This window comes from Leucoraja erinacea, chromosome 13 (assembly GCF_028641065.1).
Source record: "Leucoraja erinacea ecotype New England chromosome 13, Leri_hhj_1, whole genome shotgun sequence".
NCBI lineage: Eukaryota > Metazoa > Chordata > Chondrichthyes > Rajiformes > Rajidae > Leucoraja > Leucoraja erinaceus.
In genome coordinates, this window is record NC_073389.1 from 40,620,931 (window position 1) to 40,644,913 (window position 23,983).

At 41.4% G+C, this 23,983-nt stretch overlaps 1 protein-coding gene across 1 annotated transcript; it reads right to left on the reverse strand.

Annotated features, from left to right (window-relative positions):
- On the reverse strand, positions 1 to 23,905 carry tomm70a (translocase of outer mitochondrial membrane 70 homolog A (S. cerevisiae)). Its single transcript, XM_055645020.1, has 12 exons — positions 23,638 to 23,905; positions 18,353 to 18,526; positions 16,684 to 16,810; positions 14,767 to 14,876; positions 13,342 to 13,496; positions 10,651 to 10,858; positions 9,508 to 9,642; positions 8,983 to 9,090; positions 7,728 to 7,844; positions 6,298 to 6,395; positions 4,574 to 4,696; positions 1 to 732 (listed from the first exon to the last, which is right to left on the reverse strand). Exons 1-12 carry the CDS (start codon positions 23,857 to 23,859, stop codon positions 579 to 581), a joined length of 1,731 nt encoding a protein of 576 aa, XP_055500995.1. The 5' UTR covers positions 23,860 to 23,905; the 3' UTR covers positions 1 to 578.
- Positions 23,906 to 23,983: the final 78 nt, after the last annotated feature.

Below are 23,983 nucleotides of genomic sequence, written 5' to 3' on the forward strand. Positions count from 1 at the left end.
AAAGGCTTTTTCAGCATATTATAACTGAATTAGTTATTGATGAATGCAGGCAGTATCAAAACTACCAATTCAAGTTGGACACTATCTACTGCATGCTCAATCTTTTAAATATGACCACCAGAATCAGCCTTAGATATTTGATGCAGTCAAAAAGGAAAGATTTAACAACGCCAACAGGATTGCAAACTTACTTTTGCCCATTGCCTTCAAACGGTAGACAATATGAAAATCACAATTTTGATGATTTTATTTATTTATTTGTCTGTATATCACAACATACTTTTTAAAGGGGAGCTCCAAACCTGTACTGTACATCAGTCTCCTTTTAAAAAAAAATATCATGAAAATTATTATAGGACGTTTGTGGCCTGATTGTGTAAAACAAATATTTTGCTTGGTGCCAGTTTATAGGCCAGCTTGAGTGCAATTTATTTTGCACACATTCATCATCAACCGCTGACGCACCTATACAGAAGACATTACCAAATATCACAAACATCACGGTGGCATTCAGCAGTTTGGAAAATGACTCAGAGGCTTAACAGAAGAATGGGAATCATGCTGTAATTTCTTTAAAATCACAGTGTTGGGGGCTTCAATCCATATTTTTTAGCAACTTCTGTCTGTGCATATGCAGCATCACAAAGGGAATAAAGATGGCCCATCTCCATTTCTGACTTGGCCAGGTTGATGGCCTTGTTGAACATTTCGATAGCCTTTGTCAGATTTCCTCTGTAAATAAATGTGAAAAAAGAAACGCAGAGTGAAAATTCGAAGAGACAAAATAAAATTGGCAATCTAAGAACAAAACATAGATTGACAATCTGCAGATGCTGAGAAATCTACAACAGAAATGTTGGTGATATGCAACAGGTCAGGCAAAGTCTGTGAGGAGACATGAGTTAATGCTTCAGATTGAAGATTCTGGAGTTCTATTGAATGCTCTTCAGTCTCAAGCACTATTTCTCTTTCCACACATGCAGCCTGACTTGCTGTGTATTTCCTTCGTTTTCTGTTTTTTTTTTTTTAAATTTAGAAATGATATACAACTTCCTGAGGTACTACATAAAGACCATATGAAACGTAGACATTTGACTTTTCATACAGATGAGGAATCCCAGCCAGGAATCTTTGCCCTACTTCCATGAATACAGGGCACTAAGTTATAGACGGACTTATAGACCTGAACTAACTTTCATTGAATAATATGAGGTAATATATTAATTAATTGATGATGATGATGAATTATTGATCATTAAAAGCAAGAAACACTAGGTTTGGAACAAGGAAATACAAATGTAAAATTATATAGCCAAAAATAGGACGAATAATAGCTTTGTATCCTACTCTCAACATATATGGAACTATTATCATTAACAAGGAGAACAAGTAGAAATAAGGAGACAAAGAATCAGTCCCGACCCAAAACCTATCCATGGTCTCCAGAGATACTGCTTAACCCACTGACTTACTCCAGCACTTTGTGTCCTTTATCATTAACAAGTTGGTGCTAAGAGATTCTGTTGAGAATACAGTATGGACAACTAATGAGGAATGAGGAGAGAATAGACGATAGACAATAGGTGCAGGCGTAGGCCATTCGGCCCTTCGAGTCATTCAAATATGATCATAGCTAATCATAGAATTAGTTATTGATGAATGCAGGGAGTATCAAAACTACCAATTCAAGTTGGACACTATATACTGCATGCGCAATATTTTAAATATGACCACCAGAATCAGCCTTAAATATTTGATATATCCTTGCACAATCAAAACAGGCAAAATTTAACAATGCCAACAGGATTGCAAACTTACTTTTGCCTTTTGCCGTCAAACGTTAGACAATATGAAAATCATAATTTTGATGATTTTGTTCATTTATTTGCCTGTATATCACAACATACTTTTAAAGGATACTTTTAAAAGGTCACAGAATAAAATGCATTAGGGTAAGATTAGGATAAAATGACAGGATGGCCAATGAGAACTTGATGAGTTGACAGCCTGCTCCTGTGACATTTCTCTCTATGCTTCTGAAATTGCAATAACATGTCCCCCAAAACGCAATGGATAGATAAGCATACAATAAAAAGTTGCCAATAAGAGTGGATTATTTTTGTTTGCCGGCTTGTTTTCCCTACAGCAAAGAAGGCCAAGGGATGATCTGATAGAGGAATTTAAAATATGAGACATGATAGAGTAGATAGTTAGAATCTTTTTCCCCCATGGGATCAAAAAATAGAGGGCACAAGTTTGCAGTGAGAGGAAGGAGGGATTTGACCGAAAAGTTTTTTATTATACAATGACTGGTTGATATCTGGAACTTCTTGCCAGAGGTAAACCACCAAGTGGCGCCAGCAATGGCTGCCTTGCCAACAGTCTGTCCTTTCCTTCTTTGTGTCTGTTTTAAATGTGTTAAATGTATGATTTTTAGTGTTCTTTAGTTTGTTTCATGTGGGGGAAGGGGGGGGTGTTGGGGGAAACTTTTTCCAATGTCTTACCTCGACTGAGATGCAATTTGTTTCAGTATCGCATCTCCATCTGCACTGCAGCCTAACATCGAGGAGTTGGGGGCCTTTGCTGGAGATCAACCGGGAGCTCCATTGCGGGAGCCTGTGGACTTACCATCACGGAGTTCGTGATCCCTGTCGGGGGTCATCTTTGGGGCTTCAACTGCGGGACTTTAACATAGTGGAGCCCGCGGTCTCTGGTCAGAGACAGACATCGGGGACTCCAAACCCTAAGAGTTTCGACCGCCCCAACGCGGAACTTCGATCGCCCCAAAGCGGTGCTTCGACCGCCAGCTGCGGGAGCTTTGATCATCGCGACTGCGGATGGTTCGACTGACCCGACCGTGGAAGAATAAAGAGGAAGGAGATTGAACCTTATTGGCTTCCATCACAGTGAGTAACATGGGGAATCCGCTGTGGTGGATGTTTATGTTAACTTTGATGTAGTTGTGTGTCTTGTTGCTTGTTTTTAGTATGGCTGTATGGTAATTCAAATTTCACTGTACCTTAATGTGAAATAAACTGACGAAACCTTGAAAGGTGGTGAGGGAATCAGATCCAATCACTACATTCAAGAGACATTTAGATTTGCACTTGAATAGATAATGCATGGAATGACATGGATTTAATATTGCAAATGGGCAAACATTTAAACTTTGTGCCCAGCAGTTCATTTCTATGCTGTATAACTTAAAGTACTTTGCGGAGAACTGCTGAGTGTTGTTCAACAATGAATATGGATAAATATGATGCATTTTTAAAGTTACTTTTAGATTCCAGGTCACAATTACCCAGCACGTTACCAAATAAAGTTAACTGATGGGACATAACTTATAATAGGATAAGTCCCATGGCAGCCGACCAAATCTAATGGAAAGCAAAAATTATAATTTCACCGAGAAAAATTCTAACTTTTCTAGCTTTCCCCTTCAACAGTACCACACCTGCATGTTGTCCCTCTCCTATGCCACAACACAATGCGTGAGTGTAATTAAGTGCTCAACTGTCCAATGGATATGTACAGCTGCACCAGCATCATTCAATAATACAATTTAGCTAATGCCCCTTTTACTGAAGTCAATATACTCAACTCCATATTATAGCTACAGGTTTTAAATTTATAAAATGCACTTCAGAAATTCACTCCTACAACGTCTTTGCTGATTGGGACCACAACAATAAAGACAAGGGATCATCAAATTGATTCTTGTCACAAACAATCTAATAATGTTTATAAATAACTTTTATTCATTGTTGTACCAAAATTCTTCATTATAGCCACAGAATTGTTACTAACGTAAAAACTGTAGCAGCTCATGGAAGTATTAAACTAACAAGAAATGGTCAATAAATGTCACATATAACACAAGGACATTTTTTTCTTTTATGAAAGCAGCAATTCTTGTATATTTTGAACCAATGAGCTGTGCATAAAATGATTGATAGTTATAACCCACAGGAAGTTGTGGCTGTGCTCTTGTCTATTCTGTCCACTGAACTTTCCTTCACCACCTTCCATGCCGACTTCCGGCCTCTCACCTGCTTCAGTCCTACATTGGATCCCACTCCCCCAGATAATCTAGTTTAAACCCATCTGTGTAGCACGAGCAAACCTGCCTGCCAGGATATTGGTTCCCCTTCAGCTCAGGTGTAATGCATTCCTCTTGTACAGGTCACTTCTGCCCCAGTAGAGATTCCAATGGTCCAAAATTCCAACTTCCTGCCCTGTGCACCGGCTCCTGAGCCACACATTCATCTGTCCTATCTACCTGCTCCTTCCCTCACGAGCACGTGGCACCAGGAGTAAACTATTGGCAATTCAATTAGCCAACTTTGATCACTCAACCAATCCAACTGCTGCCTTCTGAATTCTCCTGTTAGTGCTCCAATGCTGAAATAGACTGACTCAATCAATTCAACTGCTGCTTTTTGACAACTGCTGCTGTTGCTCCAACACTGAAATAAACATATTGTGTCAATCTAGAATGTGAGTAATCGACACAATCCAATATCCAAGCTAGAATCTTTTTTGGAAAACAAATTTAAATCAAGTGAATTACCTCTGGACTTCAATAGTACCCATGGTCTCGTATGCAAAATCACATTTATTGTCGATCTCGATGGCTTTGCTGATTAGTTCCAAGCCTTTATCCAAATCCTGCTTCCACTGCAGCTGAAGCAAGCTAAAATGAAGTAAATGTATTTGAATAATTTTATACAAAGTATTTACAATAAACAAAGATGAAGCAATAGGGCACAGTGACTTCCCTCAATGCAAGACAACACTCAGTCTAAATTTTTTTAAAAAGCAGTATGAAAAAAACAGAGAATTCTCAAAAGTAACTAGACCAAGGAGGACCTGTTGGGTCCCGTCCCCTCAACGCACGGATGGGCATGCGGCGAGAGGGAGAGGGAGAGGGAGAGGGAGAGGGAGAGGGAGAGGGAGGCGGCAGCTCGCTGGGGGTAGCAGCCTCCCCACCAGGCGCCGGGCCCGAGCGAGGCCCGGAGCGATCGGAGGAATGTCAAAAGCAGCGGAGGGCTGGCCGATTGTGGCTTCCGTGAGGGGAAGCCCACCCACCAGCGTGACGGACTATTGGGCGGGGGAGACGGAGAGGAGGTCATCCCCTGTGACGGCAGCCACGGCCAATTTTCTCCACACCGCGATAACGACCGCCGCCGCCATGTGTAGAACTTCAAGGAGCCCAGCGGAGCACGCAGCACCACTTGAGCATGTGTTTAGCGTTTTCAATCCAGAGCCCTGGGGGTGGGGGGGGGGCAGCTGGGCCACGCAACTCGCAGGTCATGGAAACCAGCGACCAGCAGTCTGCGCGTTGAAAATTCTGCGCAGCTGGCCGCGAGGAGCAGAGCCATTGTGACGTCATCAGCTCGCTTCAGCTCGTTAGATTTTTTTAATATCTCAGATTGGTGAACAATTTTAGGAAAAGAAAACTGGGAAATAACGAATCAAAATTTCAGATGAGGTGATTTTCGAGATCATGAGGTAAATCTCTACCGGAATATGTAAAAATTTCACCAATTAGCACGTCGGGTTTTCGAGGAGATGTGAATCAAAGAAAAAGACTCAAGTAAACAAACAAATAAGTAAATATCCAAGATAAGAGTTTTATAGTGCAATAGGCTAATTAAAGTTCAGATTTTTGTTTGAGTTGAGTTTAATAGTCTGATGGCTGTGAGGAAGAGCCATTCCTGAACCTGGTTGTTGCAGATTTCAGGCTCCTGTACCTCCGACCTGAAGGCAGCAGAGAGATGAGTGTATGGCCAGGATGGTGTGGGTCCTTGATGATGCTGCCAGCCTTTTTGTGGCAACGACTGTGGTAGATCCCCTCGATGGTAGGGAGGTCAGGGCCGATGATGGACTGGGCAGTGTTTACAACTTTTTGCAGTTTTTCCCGCTCCTGGGCGCACAAGTTGCCGAACCAAGCCACAATGCAACCGATCAGCATGCTCTCCACTATGCATCAGTAGAAGTTCGAGAGAGTCCTCCTCAACATACCGACTCTGCGTAATCACCGTAATTATGAATAGAGTCAGCACAAAGACTCAGCCATTAGTCAAAGCGTTCCTAAGGCAGGGAGAGGACCCACATTCTTACTAATTTTATGTAATGATCTCGACCCAGAATGCTTATGCATAAATTGTGTATGAGGACAGGAATACTCTCAGTTGAACGGTGCTCCAGCACAACATGCAACTCTTGATTTGTTAAATGAAAAAGCTGAAATGACCTGGCTATTTAAATTCTTATAAATCACAGAATACTTACCCTTTGTGAACATACGTTGTTGCATTGTCTGGTTCCAGTTCAATGCATTTATCGTACATTTCGTCCGCCTTACTAAAATGTTGCTGGTCAGTTAAAGCCTAGAACAAATATTTTTTTAGTCAAATATTGCATTTTTATCTAATAAATGACCAAATACAAGACTGCATAATTAATGTTCAGAATACCAGTGAATTAAAATTAACCCAACATCTTCCACATGTTTAGGACATAGCTAACATTTTTAAATTCCCAACTAAAATTTCTTGGGAGATATGAAATAAATGATTAAAAAATTGTATTTTGGGAATTGTAGCATTGATTAGTAGGTATATCAAAGAAATGTCCCATCCTTCAAGTAGTATAATAGGGTCCTTACTTACATTTAAGAGATAGGCCCTCAGTTTAATTTCTTTCAGACAGCTTTCTAAGTCTAGATAATTTGTGAAATTGTCTGGACTGTTAGTGCAACATACAGAATACATATTTGGAGAGCACCACTAGCTTGACTCATAAACCCTAAAAGTAACTATCATTAATTTAGTATCAGCAAATCAAAGGTGGTATGAAAAAACTGATCTCTATAAGATTATTATTGAGATAAATGAGATAGCTCCATCAAGCTGTTTAAAAAGGAATGTGAAACTCCAATCACAGTCATAAATATATTTTAAGTAAAGTTATTTTAAACTGCTCCAAGGTTGTGAATGATCTGTTTTGCTCAGACTCCTGGAAGTAAAAGTGTAAAACGCAAATATTGGAGATCATGGGTATAAATAACATATCGGTAACACAAAGCAAGCTAGTCTGCGGAACAGCCAGTACACAATGATATCTTTATTATTTTGTATTGAATTATTGAGGTAGACACAAAATGATAAAGTAACTCAGCGGGCCAGGCAGTATCTGTGGAGAAAAGGAATAGGTGACGATTTGTGCCTCGATCCTTCTTCAGACACTGAAGAAGGGCTTTGACCCAAAACGTCACCTATTCCTTTTCTTCAGAGAACCTGCCTGACTTGCTGAGTTACTCTAGCATTGTGTGTCTACAGTGTAAACCAGCATCTGCAGTTCCTTCCAACACATTGGGTTAAGATACTGCAGGCCAGAGCACTAGCCCTGGAACAAGATAATTTTGACATGATTTAATAAGAGTTTGGTAAACTACAAGGATATACCGAACAGTAAAATAATTTTAAATGTCCATATATTTTGGTCTTATCAGAATCAAAACATGGTAACCTCAAAGTGATAATGAAAATCATACATTTATACAAAATATAAATTGTGTTTAGTTTAAATGAACAGTTTTGAGAATTTTGTTGGGAATTGATGTTAACATTTTGCATCTTCCAGCACCATGCTTCACTATGTTAAATTGAAGTACATAAAATAACTATCTTCATAACTATTAATGTACGTCAAAGGCTTACCTGTGCATATAATGCATAACCTTCTGCGCACTTGGGAAATTTTTTAATAACATCTTCAAAACCTTTTACAGCCACCTGGATCTGCAAAGGATTGCTTCCTGTGTAGGCTTGGCGATACTGGAAAAAAGGTGGTAAATGTCATTCAGCCAGTATACGACAATGACACATTTAAGAACATTTTTAACTATTTCATATATTTGCTGTTGCTATTTATAGAAATTAATCAATTACCAATATTAATCATGATCTTTTCATTGGTGAATACAATAGTTTCAGTTCTTTCATATTGCATAATAGAATCACTCAGTGATTCCCCCAACAACTTTCTACATTTGATTTTAGGGATTACAATGAGTTAAACGATATCCAGCTTCTCTCACTCAGGAGTGCAATGAATATAATTCCCAATTTAATTAACTTGTATTGATGTTGCAATTGTGTTACAGGATTAGTTCTATATCATTTTCCTTTGAAACAAATCACAAACCAAGGATTTTCTTTTGGCAGGACCTTGTGCGCCATAAATTAAAATTTGTGCATTCAGCTTATGTATGGAACGAGAACAAGAGGGAAGGTAGAAGAGTACGGGAGCGAGGGGGCAAATAGTCATCTGGGACATCAGTGCAGAGAATGGAAGATGGGTGGAGAACAAGATAGTGGGCAAGTAATAAAAAATAGACTGGAAGTCATAGACCTTTACAGTACATCGGGAAAGAGGCACGGGCAATGGTAAAGACAGCTCGTATGAGTGCACAAAGGAGGTTGGATCCAAATACATTGATAAGAATCGAGCTATGATATGAAAAGTTATTAGGTAACAACAACATATCCAGGTTTCACACTACCGAACTAACCAAGGTGGTTATCATGGAAGCAGAGGCATATAAGATTGAGGTCGAGTAGCATTGGTTTTACAGAAGGAAAACGTGGTACATCTTGGTGTTTCTGAGGCAAGTACTTGAAAATAGTGACAATTTGCAGAGGATGAATAGATGTTGTGGTGAGGCTGATCTGGATTTCACCAGAGTCCTGTGTAAACTGACCCTTTCAAATAACACCAGGTGTGCTAAATGTTGAAAAACAAACTAAAGCAAAGCTAAAGGCGGGGCTCACCATGTTTTTAGCAAGTAAAATCCCATTCAGTCAAGTACTATTCACGGTTTATTATTATTGATCCTTACTCAGTTAATATTCAGTAAACAGCTACAATGTATTGCTTGACATTACTGAACAGAATTAGAAATAGACTGCTTACCAAAGCAAAGCACTTCTGTGCCTGTGCTAGAGCAGAGTCTGGACGAAGTCTAATGCACTCATCAAAATCATCAACAGCTTCCTCCACGTGATCAAGTAAGATCTTCAACTACAAGCAAAATTACCACATATCAAAATGATGCAAAAATAGGAAAACCATACTCCAAAACCCATTACTCCAACAGCATACCAAGTAAAGAACACAAAGTGTGTGAAGATGCAAGTTAATCTGCCATTAATTCTTGAGGCACAAAACTGTCAATTTGGAAACTAGGATTATCAGCTATGTCATCTCCTCATGTTTGACTTTATTTCCGTCAGGCATCTCCAAAGCATCCACAATTAATAGGGATGGATAATAAATGCAGCACTTTCTCTGTCACCAGCATTGAAAACAACAAAAGAAATTTAAATTCATTAAGTTGCATGATTAGTCCACTCTCAATCCAAAATCTACTGGTTATTTTAGCTCCAAAGAAGGGGACACAATTGGCTCATAATGGTTCAAACAAACCTAGCTCCCTACCTGTCCTCGATGATGATAAACGTCAGCATTTTGAGGATCAATATCAGCAGCCATGTTGAAATCTTGCGTGGACAGCTGCGACTGTTGCTGCTGCATGTACATGCTTCCACGCTTGATCAATGCATTAGCACGCAGCTGAAGGATAATACAAATTGCAGAATGTTACATTAAAAATCCCCTTCTTGCACATAATTTTTATATATGTTGGTTGCATGCTTTGCCACTCAGCATTTACATAGGGTTAGGAGTAATTGTGTTTCAGCAACGGAAAAAAGTTAATTAAGCCTATTGTTTTAAAACCGGCAAGTTAATATTATATTAATTATAAATATTTTATTTTTCTTCAAATAAGAACACATTAGCAATTTTATTAGCGTCAGCTTGGTTTGGTGGCCACATGCGCACCCAACTCAAGACATTAACCTGCTCAGTGCCACCCCCAAGTATACTCGGGTCAGAGTATACAAGTGGAAAAAAAAACCGTGGCAGTGAACAGGTTAAGCTAAAGTCACATTTCCTCAAGCACAACCTTCAGGAAGACATTGTGCAGTATTGAGGAAGTGCTCTATTAAATAGAGGCTTCAGTGCATAATTAAATAGAGACCTAAAATATAAAGTTCTTCGAGAAAAGTGCTTTCTGTATGTTCTAGCTTATTTCCCTCAAGCATCTCCAAAACAAGCCAACTGACAACTTGTCAACGACATAAGTCTCACTTACTGACAGAAATTAATTGCTGTTACGATTTCATTTTAAAACAGTGGATTCACCTTGAAACCCCTTGATATAATAAAAAGCTATTACAAGGAAATTATATTTTTTCCCTCTATTATCCTAAAACATAGGGTTAATTTAAAGTAAATATTCTTTACTGCCACAATTGTTGCAGTGGTCAAAAAACTGATGAATTCCTTCTGTTGCAAGAATTTAATTGTTCTTCTTCGGTACATTAAACACCCTTGACTCTTGGGTGACATTGGACACACCAACATAAAAGTTCATTGGATATTATATAAAGGCTTTGTTTTAAAGATAACAGATAATTAAATAAATGATTTAACTAAAAATTGATCAGTGTCTTTTTTTTTAAATCCAAAGGGATAATATTCTTACTTCTACAATTAAAATTTGGATGAAGCTCTTACTTTCACATTTGCATCTTCCATACTAACAACCATATCAAGGTCAGGTTGAGCGGCTGCTGCATTGCCTATTAGCAGGTAGAAGGTAGCCCGAAGCAACAAGGCTTCTGCCATATATTTTCCTTTTGTCTCTATCTCTTTTGTGCATTCACTAATAATTTTATCATAGTTCTCTTCCTCCATGTACTGTTTTGCCTTCTGGTAGCCAGATCTGAAAAATACAAAAATGTTACCATAACTAAGTAGTACTATAAGAGGCATATTTTCTGCCCGATCCATTTATCAGCCATAGTGAGCTAACACAATTGCGAATTGTTCACAGAGCTGCAGCATTTACCTGGCTGGATTTCATCTGTTGCAAACTTTTCCCAAGTTTGCCATGAACGTCAAATAATAATAATAATAATAATAATAACTTTATTTATAGAGCACTTTAAAACAACCACTGTTGCCACAAAGTGCTGTACATGACTAATCATGGACAAAAAATTATTACACGACAATAAAAACATTAAAAGAGAGAGTAAAAACAATAAAATTAAAAACATTAAAAGCACTAAAACAGGAGCAAAGTCTCAAGCACGGTCAAAAGCCAAAGAATATAAATGTGTTTTAATACTGGTTTTGAAGATGGACAGTGAGGGGGCCTGTCTGATGTGCAACGGCAGAGTGTCCCATAGCGCCGGAGCAGCAACAGAGAAGGCTCTATCCCCTCTGAGCTTCTGCTTAGACCTCGGTACCTCCAGGAGCAGCTGATCAGCTGACCTGAGGCACCGGGCAGGAGCATATGGATGAAGCAGCTCAGAGAGGTAAGGCGGGGCAAAGCCAGCATGGAGTCAATCTTCTCGCCATTGTGACAACGCAAAGAGTTTAAAGGTCAAACGACAGCAAATATTGTTGAACTGCTCTTAAGGTCAATGGTCATACCGCTGGGGTGTAAACTACCCAAGCAAAATATGAGGTGCTGCTCCTCCAATTTGCTCTGGACCTCACTCTGACAATGGAGGAGGCCCAGGGCAGAAAGGTCAGAATGGGAATGGGAGGGGGAGTTGGGGTGCTGGGCAACTGGGAGATCAACTTGGTTATGACGGACTGAGCGGAAGTGTTCAGCGAAACGATTGCCGAGCATGCGCTTGGTCTCGCCGATGTAGAGAAGTTGACACCTCGAACAGCGGATGCAGTAGATGAGGTTGGAAGAGATGCAAGTGAACCTCTGCCTCACCTGGAAAGATTATTTGGGTCCTTGGATGGAGTTAAAGGGGGAGGTTTTGGGACAGGTGGTGTATCTCCTGCAGGGGAAAGTACCCGGGGATGGGGTGATTTGGGTGGGAAGGAACGAGGGAACGGTCTCTGAGGAAAGCAGAAAGGGGCGGAAATGGGAAGATATGACCAGTAGTGGGATCCCTTTGGAGGCGGCGAAAATGTTGGAGGATTATATATTGTATACGACGGTTGATGGGGTGGAAGACGAGAACAAGGGGGACTCTGTCCTTGTTACGAGAGGGGGGAGGGGGAATGAGAGCGGAGTTGCGGGATATCGTGGAGAGCCTCATCTATAATGGCAGAGTGGAACCCCCGTTCCCTACAGAATGAAGACATCTCCAATTCCCTGGTATGAAAAACCTCGTCCTGGGCGCAGATGCGGCGTAGATGGAGGAATTGGGAGTAGGGGGATAGAGTCTTTACAAGAAGAAGGGTGGGAAGAAGTGTAGTCAAGATAGCTATGGGAGACAGTAGGTTTGCAGTAGATGTCAGTCAATAGTCTGTTTACTGTGATAGAGACGGTGAGATCTAGAAACGGTAGGGAGATGTCGGAGATGGTCCACGGGAATTTGAGTGCAGGATGGCAATTAGTGGTGAAGTTGCTGAAGTCAGTGAGTTCTGCATGGGTGGAGGAGGTGGCACCAATCCAGTCGTCAATGTAGCGGAGGTGGAGTTCGGGGATAGGTTCCAGTGCCTGGAACAAGGTTGTTCGACGTACCCTACAAAGAGGCAGGCGAGTGCCCATAGCTATGCCTTGCATCTGGAGGAAATGGGAGGAGTCAAAGGAGAAGTTGTTGAGGGTAAGGACCAGCTCTGCTAGGCGGAGGAGAATATTGGTGGACGGAAATTGGCTGGTTCTGCGGTCAAAGAAGAAACGGAGGGCTTTAAGACCCTCCTGGTGGGGGATGGAGGTGTAGAGTGACTGGACATCCATAGTAAAGATGAGGGAGTGGGGGGGCTGGAAAACGAAGTCATTGAAGAGACGAAGAGCATGTGAGGTGTCTTGGACGTAGGCAGGGATGGATTGGACCAAGGTAGATAGGATGGAGTCGAGGTATGTGGAAATTAATTCAGCAGAGCATGAACAAGCAGAAACAATGGGTCTGCCAGGACAGTTCAGTTTGTGGATTTTGGGGAGAAGATAAAATCGGGCCATACGGGGCTGGGGAACGATAAGGTTGGAGGCTTTAGGGGGCAGAGAGCCGGAAGTGATGAAGTCAGTAATGGTGTATGATATTAAGGCCTGGTGCTCGTCTGTGGGGTCATGGTCCTAGGATATGTAGGAGGAGGTGTCTAAATTTCTTGTCCCGGGTGCAACACATTAATTCAATAGCGATCATGTAACTAAAAAATAGGACTTTTCTGATGTGAATCACACCATATTATTCAAAAATGTATCCGTTAGCTTGCAAAAATATACATTATACAAACCTTCCTGTTCTCGTGACATCAGCAGCTTCACCCTCTTTGTCTTTGTCTTCATCAGGCTTTTCACCTTTTAGCAAAGGCTGTGAGATGATATCATCAGTGAACGAATTAAAATATGACTTGATGAACTGTGGGGAGGGCATCAGAGGCTCTCGATTCTATAATGGAGGGGAAAAACAATAACATTATAAAATCCATGGAGTGCAAAACACTTCAACTGGAAGCATCCCATAAACTCAGCTACAGTAAAATACCCAGGTAGCCACAAAATAATTTTCTTTTTGAACGGTGTTATCAAATACCAAGTTGTTTTACATTGCTTTTTGACTCAAATGTTAAATAAATGGCCTGCATACCTCCTAAACATAATCAGTCGAATTTTAATGTTCTCGTTCCAAGGGATCCTAAGATTCCACCCCCCATCACAACTCCCCTCCCTCGCCCACACCCCCTCCCTCGCCCACACTCCTCATCCCTCGCCTATACACCTCCGCCCTTGCCCACACACCCCCTCCCCCTGCTACCACGCTCCTCCCCAACCCCCACCCCCCTCCCCAACACATACCCCCCTTCCCTGCCCATACCCCACCTCCCCTGCCTTGGTTGGGAAATTTTACTTGCGGCATGGTGCGAGGATTGTGAATCTTTGTCATTCTTTACCCCAGAGGGCCATGGCTATTGTCACCCAACGCTGGTGTAGACATATTTTTGAATCAAGGGATGACAAATATCAAGCAAAAAAGTGTGGTCGAGGCCAAATATTTGATTGGTCACGATCCCACTAAATGACAAAATAGACTTGCAAGGCCACACGATTTACTCCTGCTCCAATTTCTTTTGATGATTTTTCCTCCCCCCCCCCTTTTTTTAAAAAGCAACATTTCAACACCTCTAACGTTTACTGGGTCTAAGATCAGTAAAATTCACAACAGTCATTCAAGGCAACTCCAGGGTGTGCTGCCTTTAAACATACTAACCTCTAATGTTTCCTTGGTCGTCCTCTGGAGCATAGCCACCACTGCATATCAGACATTACCTTCTAAATATCACACTGCTTTGAATAGCTTCTCCTTTCTTGTCCAGTTATGGAACGTACCTTTGACATCCACTCCTTTGCCTACTTCCTTACCCTCCCAGCAGTACTATCCATGCAACTGCATTACCATTTTCCATGGTACTACTTTTATCGAGTTTCCCCTTTCATTGTTTGGTAACTATGATTAACCTGATTAAAACATTTTAACAGTCTGCAAGCTGAATTCTCTGAACAAGTAGTAATAGTCAGTAAAGAGGTTCACCCAAAATAAAACCACTGTGCACTTGTTTTATGCGTTCTGGCAGATGGACACACAGATTGTATTATTGCGCTGGGAAAAACAATTCAAGCCAACATTTCTAACAAGTATCTATAGCCCTTCAGCTACCAACCTTATATTTTTCTTTAGCTTTCTCCTTTCCAAGTAGCTTAAGGACTTTGTCAGCAAGCAGCATACTTTGTTGGTTTTGGAATCCTTCCAGGATACAAACAGCGGTAACATCTGAAAAATGTAAAGACAATAATTATATTTCCAACAAGAACACTTTGAAATTTATCCAGCAATGGATCAAATCTTTTTTTTAAATAAACTAACTTTCCTGGTATTGCTCTAACCAGCTTGGTTTTTCTTTCAAATTCGGCATCGAAAGGTACAAAAACAATAAATAAAGAAGTAAACAGGACAAATAATGCAGGGGATTAGAAAAAAAGACCCGCAGATTCTGGAACCTTGAGCAAAACACAAAGCGTTGGAGTAACTCAGTGGGTCAGGCATCATCTGTGGAAGACATGCATAAGAGATATTTTGGGTTGGGGCCCTACTTCAGACTCAAGTAATGCTATTAGTTAATTAGTTTAAAGAAAAAATGAGTCAACTTTTTTATTTGAAATGTTGTATCATTTGTGCTGATTTTAAGATAATTAACAAATTGGCGAATTAATCATAATTTGCATTCCTGAAGCTGAAAGAGAAATGCCACGCCTGGTTTGCAGGGAGTAGTCTAGGACTACTTATTGTGTCTGGTATAATAGCTGGGTCATCAATGCAGGTTTTTGTTTTAAGTAAAGGTTCCAAACACATTCATCCCTTCAAATAATAGGAAGATGCGTTGTAAATGTTGCAAGGCACCACTGATTGTATCACTCCACTCTGCTGCAAAACTGGTGAATAAATTATTCTGTATATGTTCTTGAAGAAAAAATAAATCAATGACTAAAGAATTTTCACTACAATTTCAAAGTGACTTTTCTTTTCTCCCATGAAGAGCACATAGAAATCCAAAAACAATAAGTTTTCAGATCTTTCACCTATGCAAATTGTTTCCTTCACCCTGGAAACAATTTTGGCAAGACGTTCCACATATCCCGTCTGGATATACAATTTGCTTAAACACATTTGTTCAACACATTTAAAGATGTATATTGTTGGCTAGATCCCTTATAACTATAAAGTGTGTGTGTGTGTGTGTGTGTTTATTTGTTTATGTTGTCTCATCTTCTCAAATAAATGACGCGCTAACGGTAAAATCTTTACATATTCGGGTAGAGATTTACCCCCCTGGAGTCCGAAATCGCCTTCTATGAAATTTGGTGCTTTATTTCTTGAGTTATTAATGAAAATGTTCACAAATCCGATAAAACTTGGAAATCAAAAAGCCTACTTTTCGCTGATGACGTCACAATGGATCTGCCTGTCTGCCGTGTGCTCGCGCTGCGAGTGACGTCACCCTCCCACCCCTCCCTCCTCCCCCTGTTCATAGCTGAAGACTGCGGCGGCCCATCGCGCAATCCTTTGCTCAACGCTGCTCTGCTTGCTGCCATCCCATTCAGGAACCAGCCCTCCCGTGGCGCCACGCCACCCCTCAAACTCTGCCCACGCTCCCTCTGCCCTCTCTCTGCCTCTGCCCTCCCTCTTCCCCTGCCCCCACTCTGCTCCGGCCCCTGCCCCCTCCCTCCCGAGCCGCATCTGCGAGTTGGGGGCTATGCGTGAGTGGAAAGGGCGGCAGATGGGGGTAAAAGGAACGTATTGAGGGAACGGGACCCAAGGGTCTCCCTTGGTCTAGTATCATCTAAAATTCATTGCTATTAAGGGCTTGTTTCTGAGATCTGCACTTTGGTTAACCCAATTCAGATGTAAAATTGTTTGAAGTCAAAAAATGATTTTCGCTACCTAGCTTTCTTTTTGGAAAATCTTAAACAATGGTTATTGAAAGACCGAACCCTGGAAAACTGCTCACCAGATTGATGTGAAGGAAACTGGTGGTTGTGTTGAAGAAAATATCAGTTGGAGGCAAAAACAGACTACAAACCTTCCAAGCACTCCTTCTTATTATCTAGTTTCTCATAAGCCTTTGCTCGCCGGTACAGTGCCTTTATGTACTTGGGGTTGAGTTCTACAGCCTTGGAGCAGTCCTGCACAACTTCTTTCCATTTTAGCTGCAATAAAAATTAGTTGCATTGTTAAAAGAAAATCTTGAATTTGTTCCAGGATCACTGACCAGACTGCAGGGTGATGACATCAATATTAATTTGTCTAACTGTACACAGGGTCTCATATGCAGTAAATTCCCATTGTAGCAAAACATTGGGGTGGGGGGTGAGAAGTGGAATCCGTTATTGGCGATTGTCCGCTGTAACAAAGTAAGGGATTATCATTGTATGTAGTAGAAATAAAGAACTGCAGATGCTGGTTAATACACAAAAGGACACAAAGTGCTAGAGTAACTCAGCAGGTCAGACAGCATATGTGAACATGGACAGGTGACGTTTCAGGTCGGGCGGGACCCTTCTTCAGACTGATTCAGTTTGCTGAGTTACTCCAGCACTTTGTGTCATTTCACCTTAAAAGTAATCCCCGATTTTGCTGATCTGCGCCAGCGAGCATTTCTTCACCAGTGCCGCATGTGTCCAGTTGACAACAGTTGTTGTTGCGGCTCATGTTGTAGCCCCTGGCCAGCTGCACTTTCTTCAGGCCACTGATAGGACGCACTCAGAGTGGGGCTCCCTCCCTCTCACCAGCTGCCGCTTCTGCCTGTCGGCCGCTGCTTTGTCCGCTCCCCCATCCATCACCACTGCCATCTCCTCCTCCCGCTCCTTCAAGGTGGAGTCTATCAGCGAATCATTTAACCGAACACTGTTTAATCAAGTGGGCTGCCATGTCCTACAATGTTAAGCTTCTTGGATGTTTTTGATGCTGCACTCACCCAGCCAAATGGAGGTTATTCCATCACAGGCCAATGAGCGCAGGGGATGGTGGACAGGCTGAGGTAGGGCGCAAGTTACTTGCTGGGATTTCCATAACTTGCTGCATTTGGATGATTCGGTTCACTACGAGTCGTCGTGAATGGAGCTTAACATTGTACCATTATCAGCGAACATCCCAACTTCTGACATTACGATTCAAGAAAGGTAATTGATGAGGCAGTTGGAAATGGTTGGACCCATCTTCAGCCGACTCACAAACACATATATATTTCACACAAAAATACCTTCAGACCAACTAAACCACATCAGAATTTATGCCCCACTAAAATCATGTCCTGCATTTCTTTATCTAAATCCATCAGTTAATTCTCTACTCCTTTCTCCCAAGTAATCAAATTAATCTATGCTATACCATTCAATCATCGTCTGTGGTATGCATTCCATATCTTCACTACTCCTTGGTGAAAATGTTTCTTCTGACTTCCACACTGGATTTTTTACTGACCATTTTATATCAGTTATGTTCTTCTGCACATGTGGAAACATTTCCGCTGTAACTAATCTATTAAAACTTTTCTCAATTAAGTTATGCCTCAGGCTTTTTCTACCAGTATTTCATTCTTTGGTGACATGTATATCCTTGCATTTTCTGTAATCACCTGGATGGAGTTGACTTGGTTATGTTGGAAATTTACTCTCCAATTTAAGATTCCACTGTTGCATTGTCTTGAAGCTAGCATTTAGGTTAACAGTTTTAATTAGCGTAAATTATACCTGCTGTTCAAATGCTGCAGCCCGATTCTGGTAAAATGTTGAAAGGTCTTGCTTCTGTTCCAAAGGGCATAGGCTTATTGCCTCAGTATAACATTGAATAGCTTGTTCATATTTTCCAGCTTTAAAATATTTGTTTCCTTTATTCTTTGCGGCTTGCGCCCGGTCCAACACACTCTAAGGAGGTAAAATTATATTTAGTAATATGGCACTGACACGTAAACAGAAAAAAAAATGTGGTATAACAACAGGCATGACCAATCTATTAGATTTGAACCTCCTCTTTATTCCTTCATCTAAATCTGAGCCTGCATATTGCCTTCTCCTTCATTAATTGCCCAGCCTTCCCTGACGTCAATCACTCCTTGTTATAATGAATTCTGTATTCTCTACACTCATGGCAAAAACGTCACCACTGAATCTCTCCCCCCCCCCATCAAAATTCCTGGTTACTATTACATTGGATATCCTGGTTACTATAAAGTAATCGTGTCCATTCCCTGCACATCTACATGCCTATGTAAAAGTCTCTCAAATGCTACCATATTGCAGATACTATCTGCAGATCCTTGTGTCTACATAATTTTAAGAACTCAGTGGGTCAGGCAATATCTGTGGAGGGAAATGTACAGTTGACATTTCAGGTCGACACTTCTTCTTGCAGCAGCATCACAGGCATAGCAACTCAGAATACACAAAAAAAACATACATAAATTCTCCAAATAGAAAAATACTATGCAAAAAATAAAAGACATTTAGTACTTGCTTTCCCCCCCCTCAATCCATTCTGCGACTTGCAAACTAACCATTCACCTATTTGTCCCTGACTCTGCCCTCTTTGACCTTTATTGAAGGCTTTTTAGATAAGTTCTATTATTACACTGCCATTATCTTTTCCCTGCTGCCTCGGGAAAAAAATCAATAAGGTATGTCAAGCAAAATTCAAACCACTTTTCCAATCCAAAGCTTTTCCATTCCACTCTTAGTTCTTATTACATTTCCTGTTTCCAGATGTTCTTCCATTCTCTTCTTCAGTGAGAATTTCAATTTATCTTACCAATGATATTAAGCTGACTGGTATGCAATTCCCTGGACATGTTGCACGTTACTTCTCAACGAATGGTATTGTGCCAATCCATTGCTCAAAAGCATTTAAAATAAAATATTATTAAATACGGACTGTAAAGCTTCTGCTATATTTTCCTTAAACATTCACATTCTTGAAAACTCAAAGACTTAGGACACAGACAATGAAGTTTCAGTAATGAGTCAAATTTTGTTTCCTCTTATCACTGGTAATAATTTCTACTTCATCTTTATTTCTGAATGCAATCACTTTGTTTCATTTCACTTGTGCCAAGAGAAAATGGACTGTTAGCTTCATAGCTCTAGGCTCTGATTCCCTGCAGCAATTTGTATTAATGGTCCTGTTTCCAGCTATTCAGCACTGAAGCTGAAACTGAAGAGCCCATCAATGTGGAAAAACTGAATTTGCAGCCATCACATACATTCTTAATTCATTATGGCTCTTCAACACAATATGTCACATATTCCTGTAATTACACATTTTTCTAATAATGTAAAATACTGAGATTTCATATCATAGAAAGCATTGGAAAGAAGGAAGACAAGTTGATCTAATATATGCATTTTGTGTACTCAGTTATACCACCAGAAATGCTCTGTGGTGTATAATGAAAAATACTCGTTATTGAACTTTGTTGCTAAACCACATATGACAGGAAAACAATATGATATAAACAACAGACACAAAATGCTGGAGTAACTCAGCGGGTCAGGCAGCATCTCTGGAGAAAGGGAATTGGTGACGTGGGTTGAGACACTTCTTCAGGCAAGATTCAGGCCATTCCATGAGAATGGTGCAAATGTAAAACAATTGTTTTCTTTTCAAAATGTTCTTAAATAACTGAGATCAACTTGCCCATTTGGAAGTCACAATCAATTCAGGATGAAATGATTACACACACAAGAGACTGGTAGATGCTGGAATCTTGAACAAAAACAGACTGCTGGGGGAACTCAGAGGGTCAGGTAGCAGCTCTGGAGGGAAATGGACAGATGACTTTTTGGGTAGGAACCCTTCTTCTGAATCAAAGAAGGGACTCGACTCTAAACGTCATCTGAAAAAGAGATTAGTTATAGCGTTAACAATGGTGAAGTGACCAGAATTTCAACTTCATTCATTCCATTCTACATCATTCTACAAGCATATACGTTTCCAATGCCAAAATGAATTAATTAACGGGTGTATTTTCTTCTTGTGATATGCTGCGTAATAAACTCCCGATAAAGGGTTTTGGCACTGTTTGGTAATGCTTGTAAGTCAAGAAGTGTGTTCTAATAATGCCACAAGCACAATGTTTGTTGCACATTTCAGAGATAATTGACCAAAAACTGAACAACCTCTGACACGGGGGTTTTAATCTGAATATCTTTCCACAGATGCTCCGTGAATATCAGGTGTTTCCAATATTTTATGGGTTTTTTCTAATTCAAGAATTCTTGGGACACTGGGTTGAGGGTCCAAAAGTTTTTGCAATCAAACCACTTATGTTAACATGAAAAATGCAGCAGGCAACAAATCAAACAGTCTGACGAAGGGACCCAACATAAAAAGTCACCCATTCATGATCCCAGAGATGCTGCCCGACCTGCTGAGTTACTCCATGACTTTGTGCCTTTAAATGAAACCGTGTATTGGTCTTCATGACACAAGGATTGGACTTGAGAGACATCTTGCCATAATTATGTTGGGCAACTGGAATAATGTAGGCATGTTTCCCTGTCCGAGGGGGATGCACTGGAAGTTCACCGGTTTGATCCCTGGATTGGATTAAATGGACTGGATCTACAGCATCTCCAGAGTTTGAAAGAATGATCGGTGATCTCATTTAAATATACAGAATTCTTCTGGAGATTGATTGAGTGAATGCAGAGTTGCTGCTTCACCTAGCGACGCAAGAGAATGGAAGTGCATCGAGACTGAACCTCCATGTTGAAGATGAAGTGATAGGACCGGGTAATGGAAGTTGTAGAAATGTTGATGACCATGCAAGGTGTTCTGAATATAGGTGTGAAAGCACTGGACAAGATAGACAAAATCTACAGGCAGGGTTTTGACCATAAACATCCATTATTCATCGCACTCCACAGATACTGCATAACGAGTTTCTCCAGCAGTTTGTTCCTTTGAGTTGAGTATAGGAGCAAAGAGGTGAGTTGAGTATAAGAGCAAAGAGGTCCTTCTGCAGTTGTTTAGGGCCCTAGTGAGACCACACCTGGAGTATTGTGTGCAGTTTTGGTCCCCTAATTTGAGGAAGGACATTCTTGCTATTGAGGGAAATCCCGGGATGGCGGGACTGTCATATGCGGAGAATGGAGTGGCTGGGCTTATATACTCTGTAATTCAGAAGGATGAGAGGGAATCTTAGTGAAACATATAAGATTATTAAGGGTTTGGACACGCTAGAGGCAGGAAACATGTTCCTAAGCTAGATAGGGCTCTTAAAGATAGTGGAGTCAGGGGATATGGGGAGAACGGGGTACTGATTGGGGATGATCAGCCATGATCACAGTGAATGGCAATGCTGCTTGAAGGGCCAAAGGACCGACTCCTGCACCTATTGTCCATTGATGTTGGGGGAGTCCAGAACCAGGGGCCACAGTTTCAAGAATAAGGAGTAAGCCATTTAGAACAGAGACGAGGAAACACTTTTTCTCACAGAGATTTGTGAGTCTGTGGAATTCTCTGCCTCAGAGGGCGGTGGAGGCCGGTTCTCTGGATACTTTTAAGAGAAGCTAGATAGGGCTCTTAAAGATAGCGGAGTCAGGGGATTTGTGGAGAAGGCAGGAACGGGTTGCTGATTGGGGATGATCAGCCATGATCACATTAAATGGTGGTGGTGGCTCGAAGGGCCGATTGGCCTACTCTTGCACCTAATGTCTATCGTCTATTTACTAGTTCACCTGGCTGGAATGTTAAAACAAGCAGTCACTGAGTCGAAATTAATGGTTAGCCATTCAGCACAGATAAGAAGAAATGTTTTCACTCAGAAGGTAGACTTTCTACCCAAGTGGAGACCATGGGGAAATTTATAGATTTTTAAATCTTCTGGATCCATGGGAATCACTGCAGGAAAGTGGGACTCGGCCACGACCTTATTTAATGGTCAAGCGGACACATGGAACTGAGTGGCCAACTCATGCTTCTATTTCTGATACCATTATGTTTTATTCCACAATCACAGTGGAAGCAGAATTGATTGGAGCTTTCAAGCATCAAATGCATGAATATTTTAAATATTACAGGTGTATCAGGCTACGGGGAGAGAGGGGAGTTTATTTACTTTAACATTCAGAGTACAGAGCAAGTATTAACAATTCTTCGAGTGCCATGACAAGTTTGCATTATAATCTGATTCTGGTGTCATTCAAATGCAATGTTAATCTAGTGATTATAATGCAGTTACACTGTTGATAGGGTAATATAAACGAAAGAAAAGGGGTATCTAGAGCAGATAGCTTTATTTCAATAGTTAGCCGAAAAAGCATAATTCCTACAACTCAGGCCTACGTCATGTCCACACTATATGACTTTCATTCAATCACTCCTCTTCCACTTGATCCTCCAATAACTGACCTAGTTTGGAACCAACTCCCCCTTGTTACTGAAATAAAACAAGTATTGCTGGTAACAACAGGTCAGACAGGGTCCCCAGAGAGGTAACTTTGCAGATTAACAAATCTTTACTAGAATCTGCCCCCTTTCATCTCGTTAAAGGTCGCCAACCTGCAATGGTTACTCTGCTAAAGATAGACACACAATGCTGGAGTAACTCAGCGGGACAGGCAGCATCTCTGGAGAGAAAGGTCACCCATTCCTTCTCTCGAGAGATGCTGCCTGTCCCGCTGAGTTACTCCAGCATTTTGCGTCTACTCCAGCATCTGCACTTCCTTCTTACACAAGGTTACTCTGCGTCTATCTGGCGCTGACTGAGCTGCTGAATACATCCAGCATTTTCTGTTTCATTTTGTCTACCATTTTCTGTACGATTTTTTATGTACCTTCGATTTTCCAGCATCTGCAGTTCCTTCTTGGACATTTTCTGTTTCAGTTGCGATTTCAAGCACCTGCAGCTTACTGTTTTCTCTTGTTTCTATCTTTTTCAGCCACTCTCCTCCTTCCTACCTGCTCTCCCCTTTCCTCCCTACGGTCTGGTCTGCCCTGCCCTCCCCTCTCACCCCCTCCCCACTATCACCCCCCGTACCAGACTGTCCGTCGGATTCTCCACACGATCGCCTCCCTCCTTCGGCACGGGGCTGGAGCTGCCCTCTGGCGCTTTCCTCTCGCTCCGCTTCGCCACCGACCTCTTATTCCAGAGGTAGATGGCACCGGCCCCCAGCAGGACGGGGGCGCCGATGGCGAGCGCCAGCTGCCACCGGGACAGGCCGGTACCGGCCTGCGCGTCCACGGGCTTGGAGGCCGCCATCGGTGCGCTCGCTGCAGGGAGGGAGACGGGGGTCAAGGAGAAGGTAAACACTTCCGGGGCCAGACCTCGAGCTGCAGCGCCACCGCTCGCCTGGAGGACCGAAGTGACGTCTCATCAAATTATC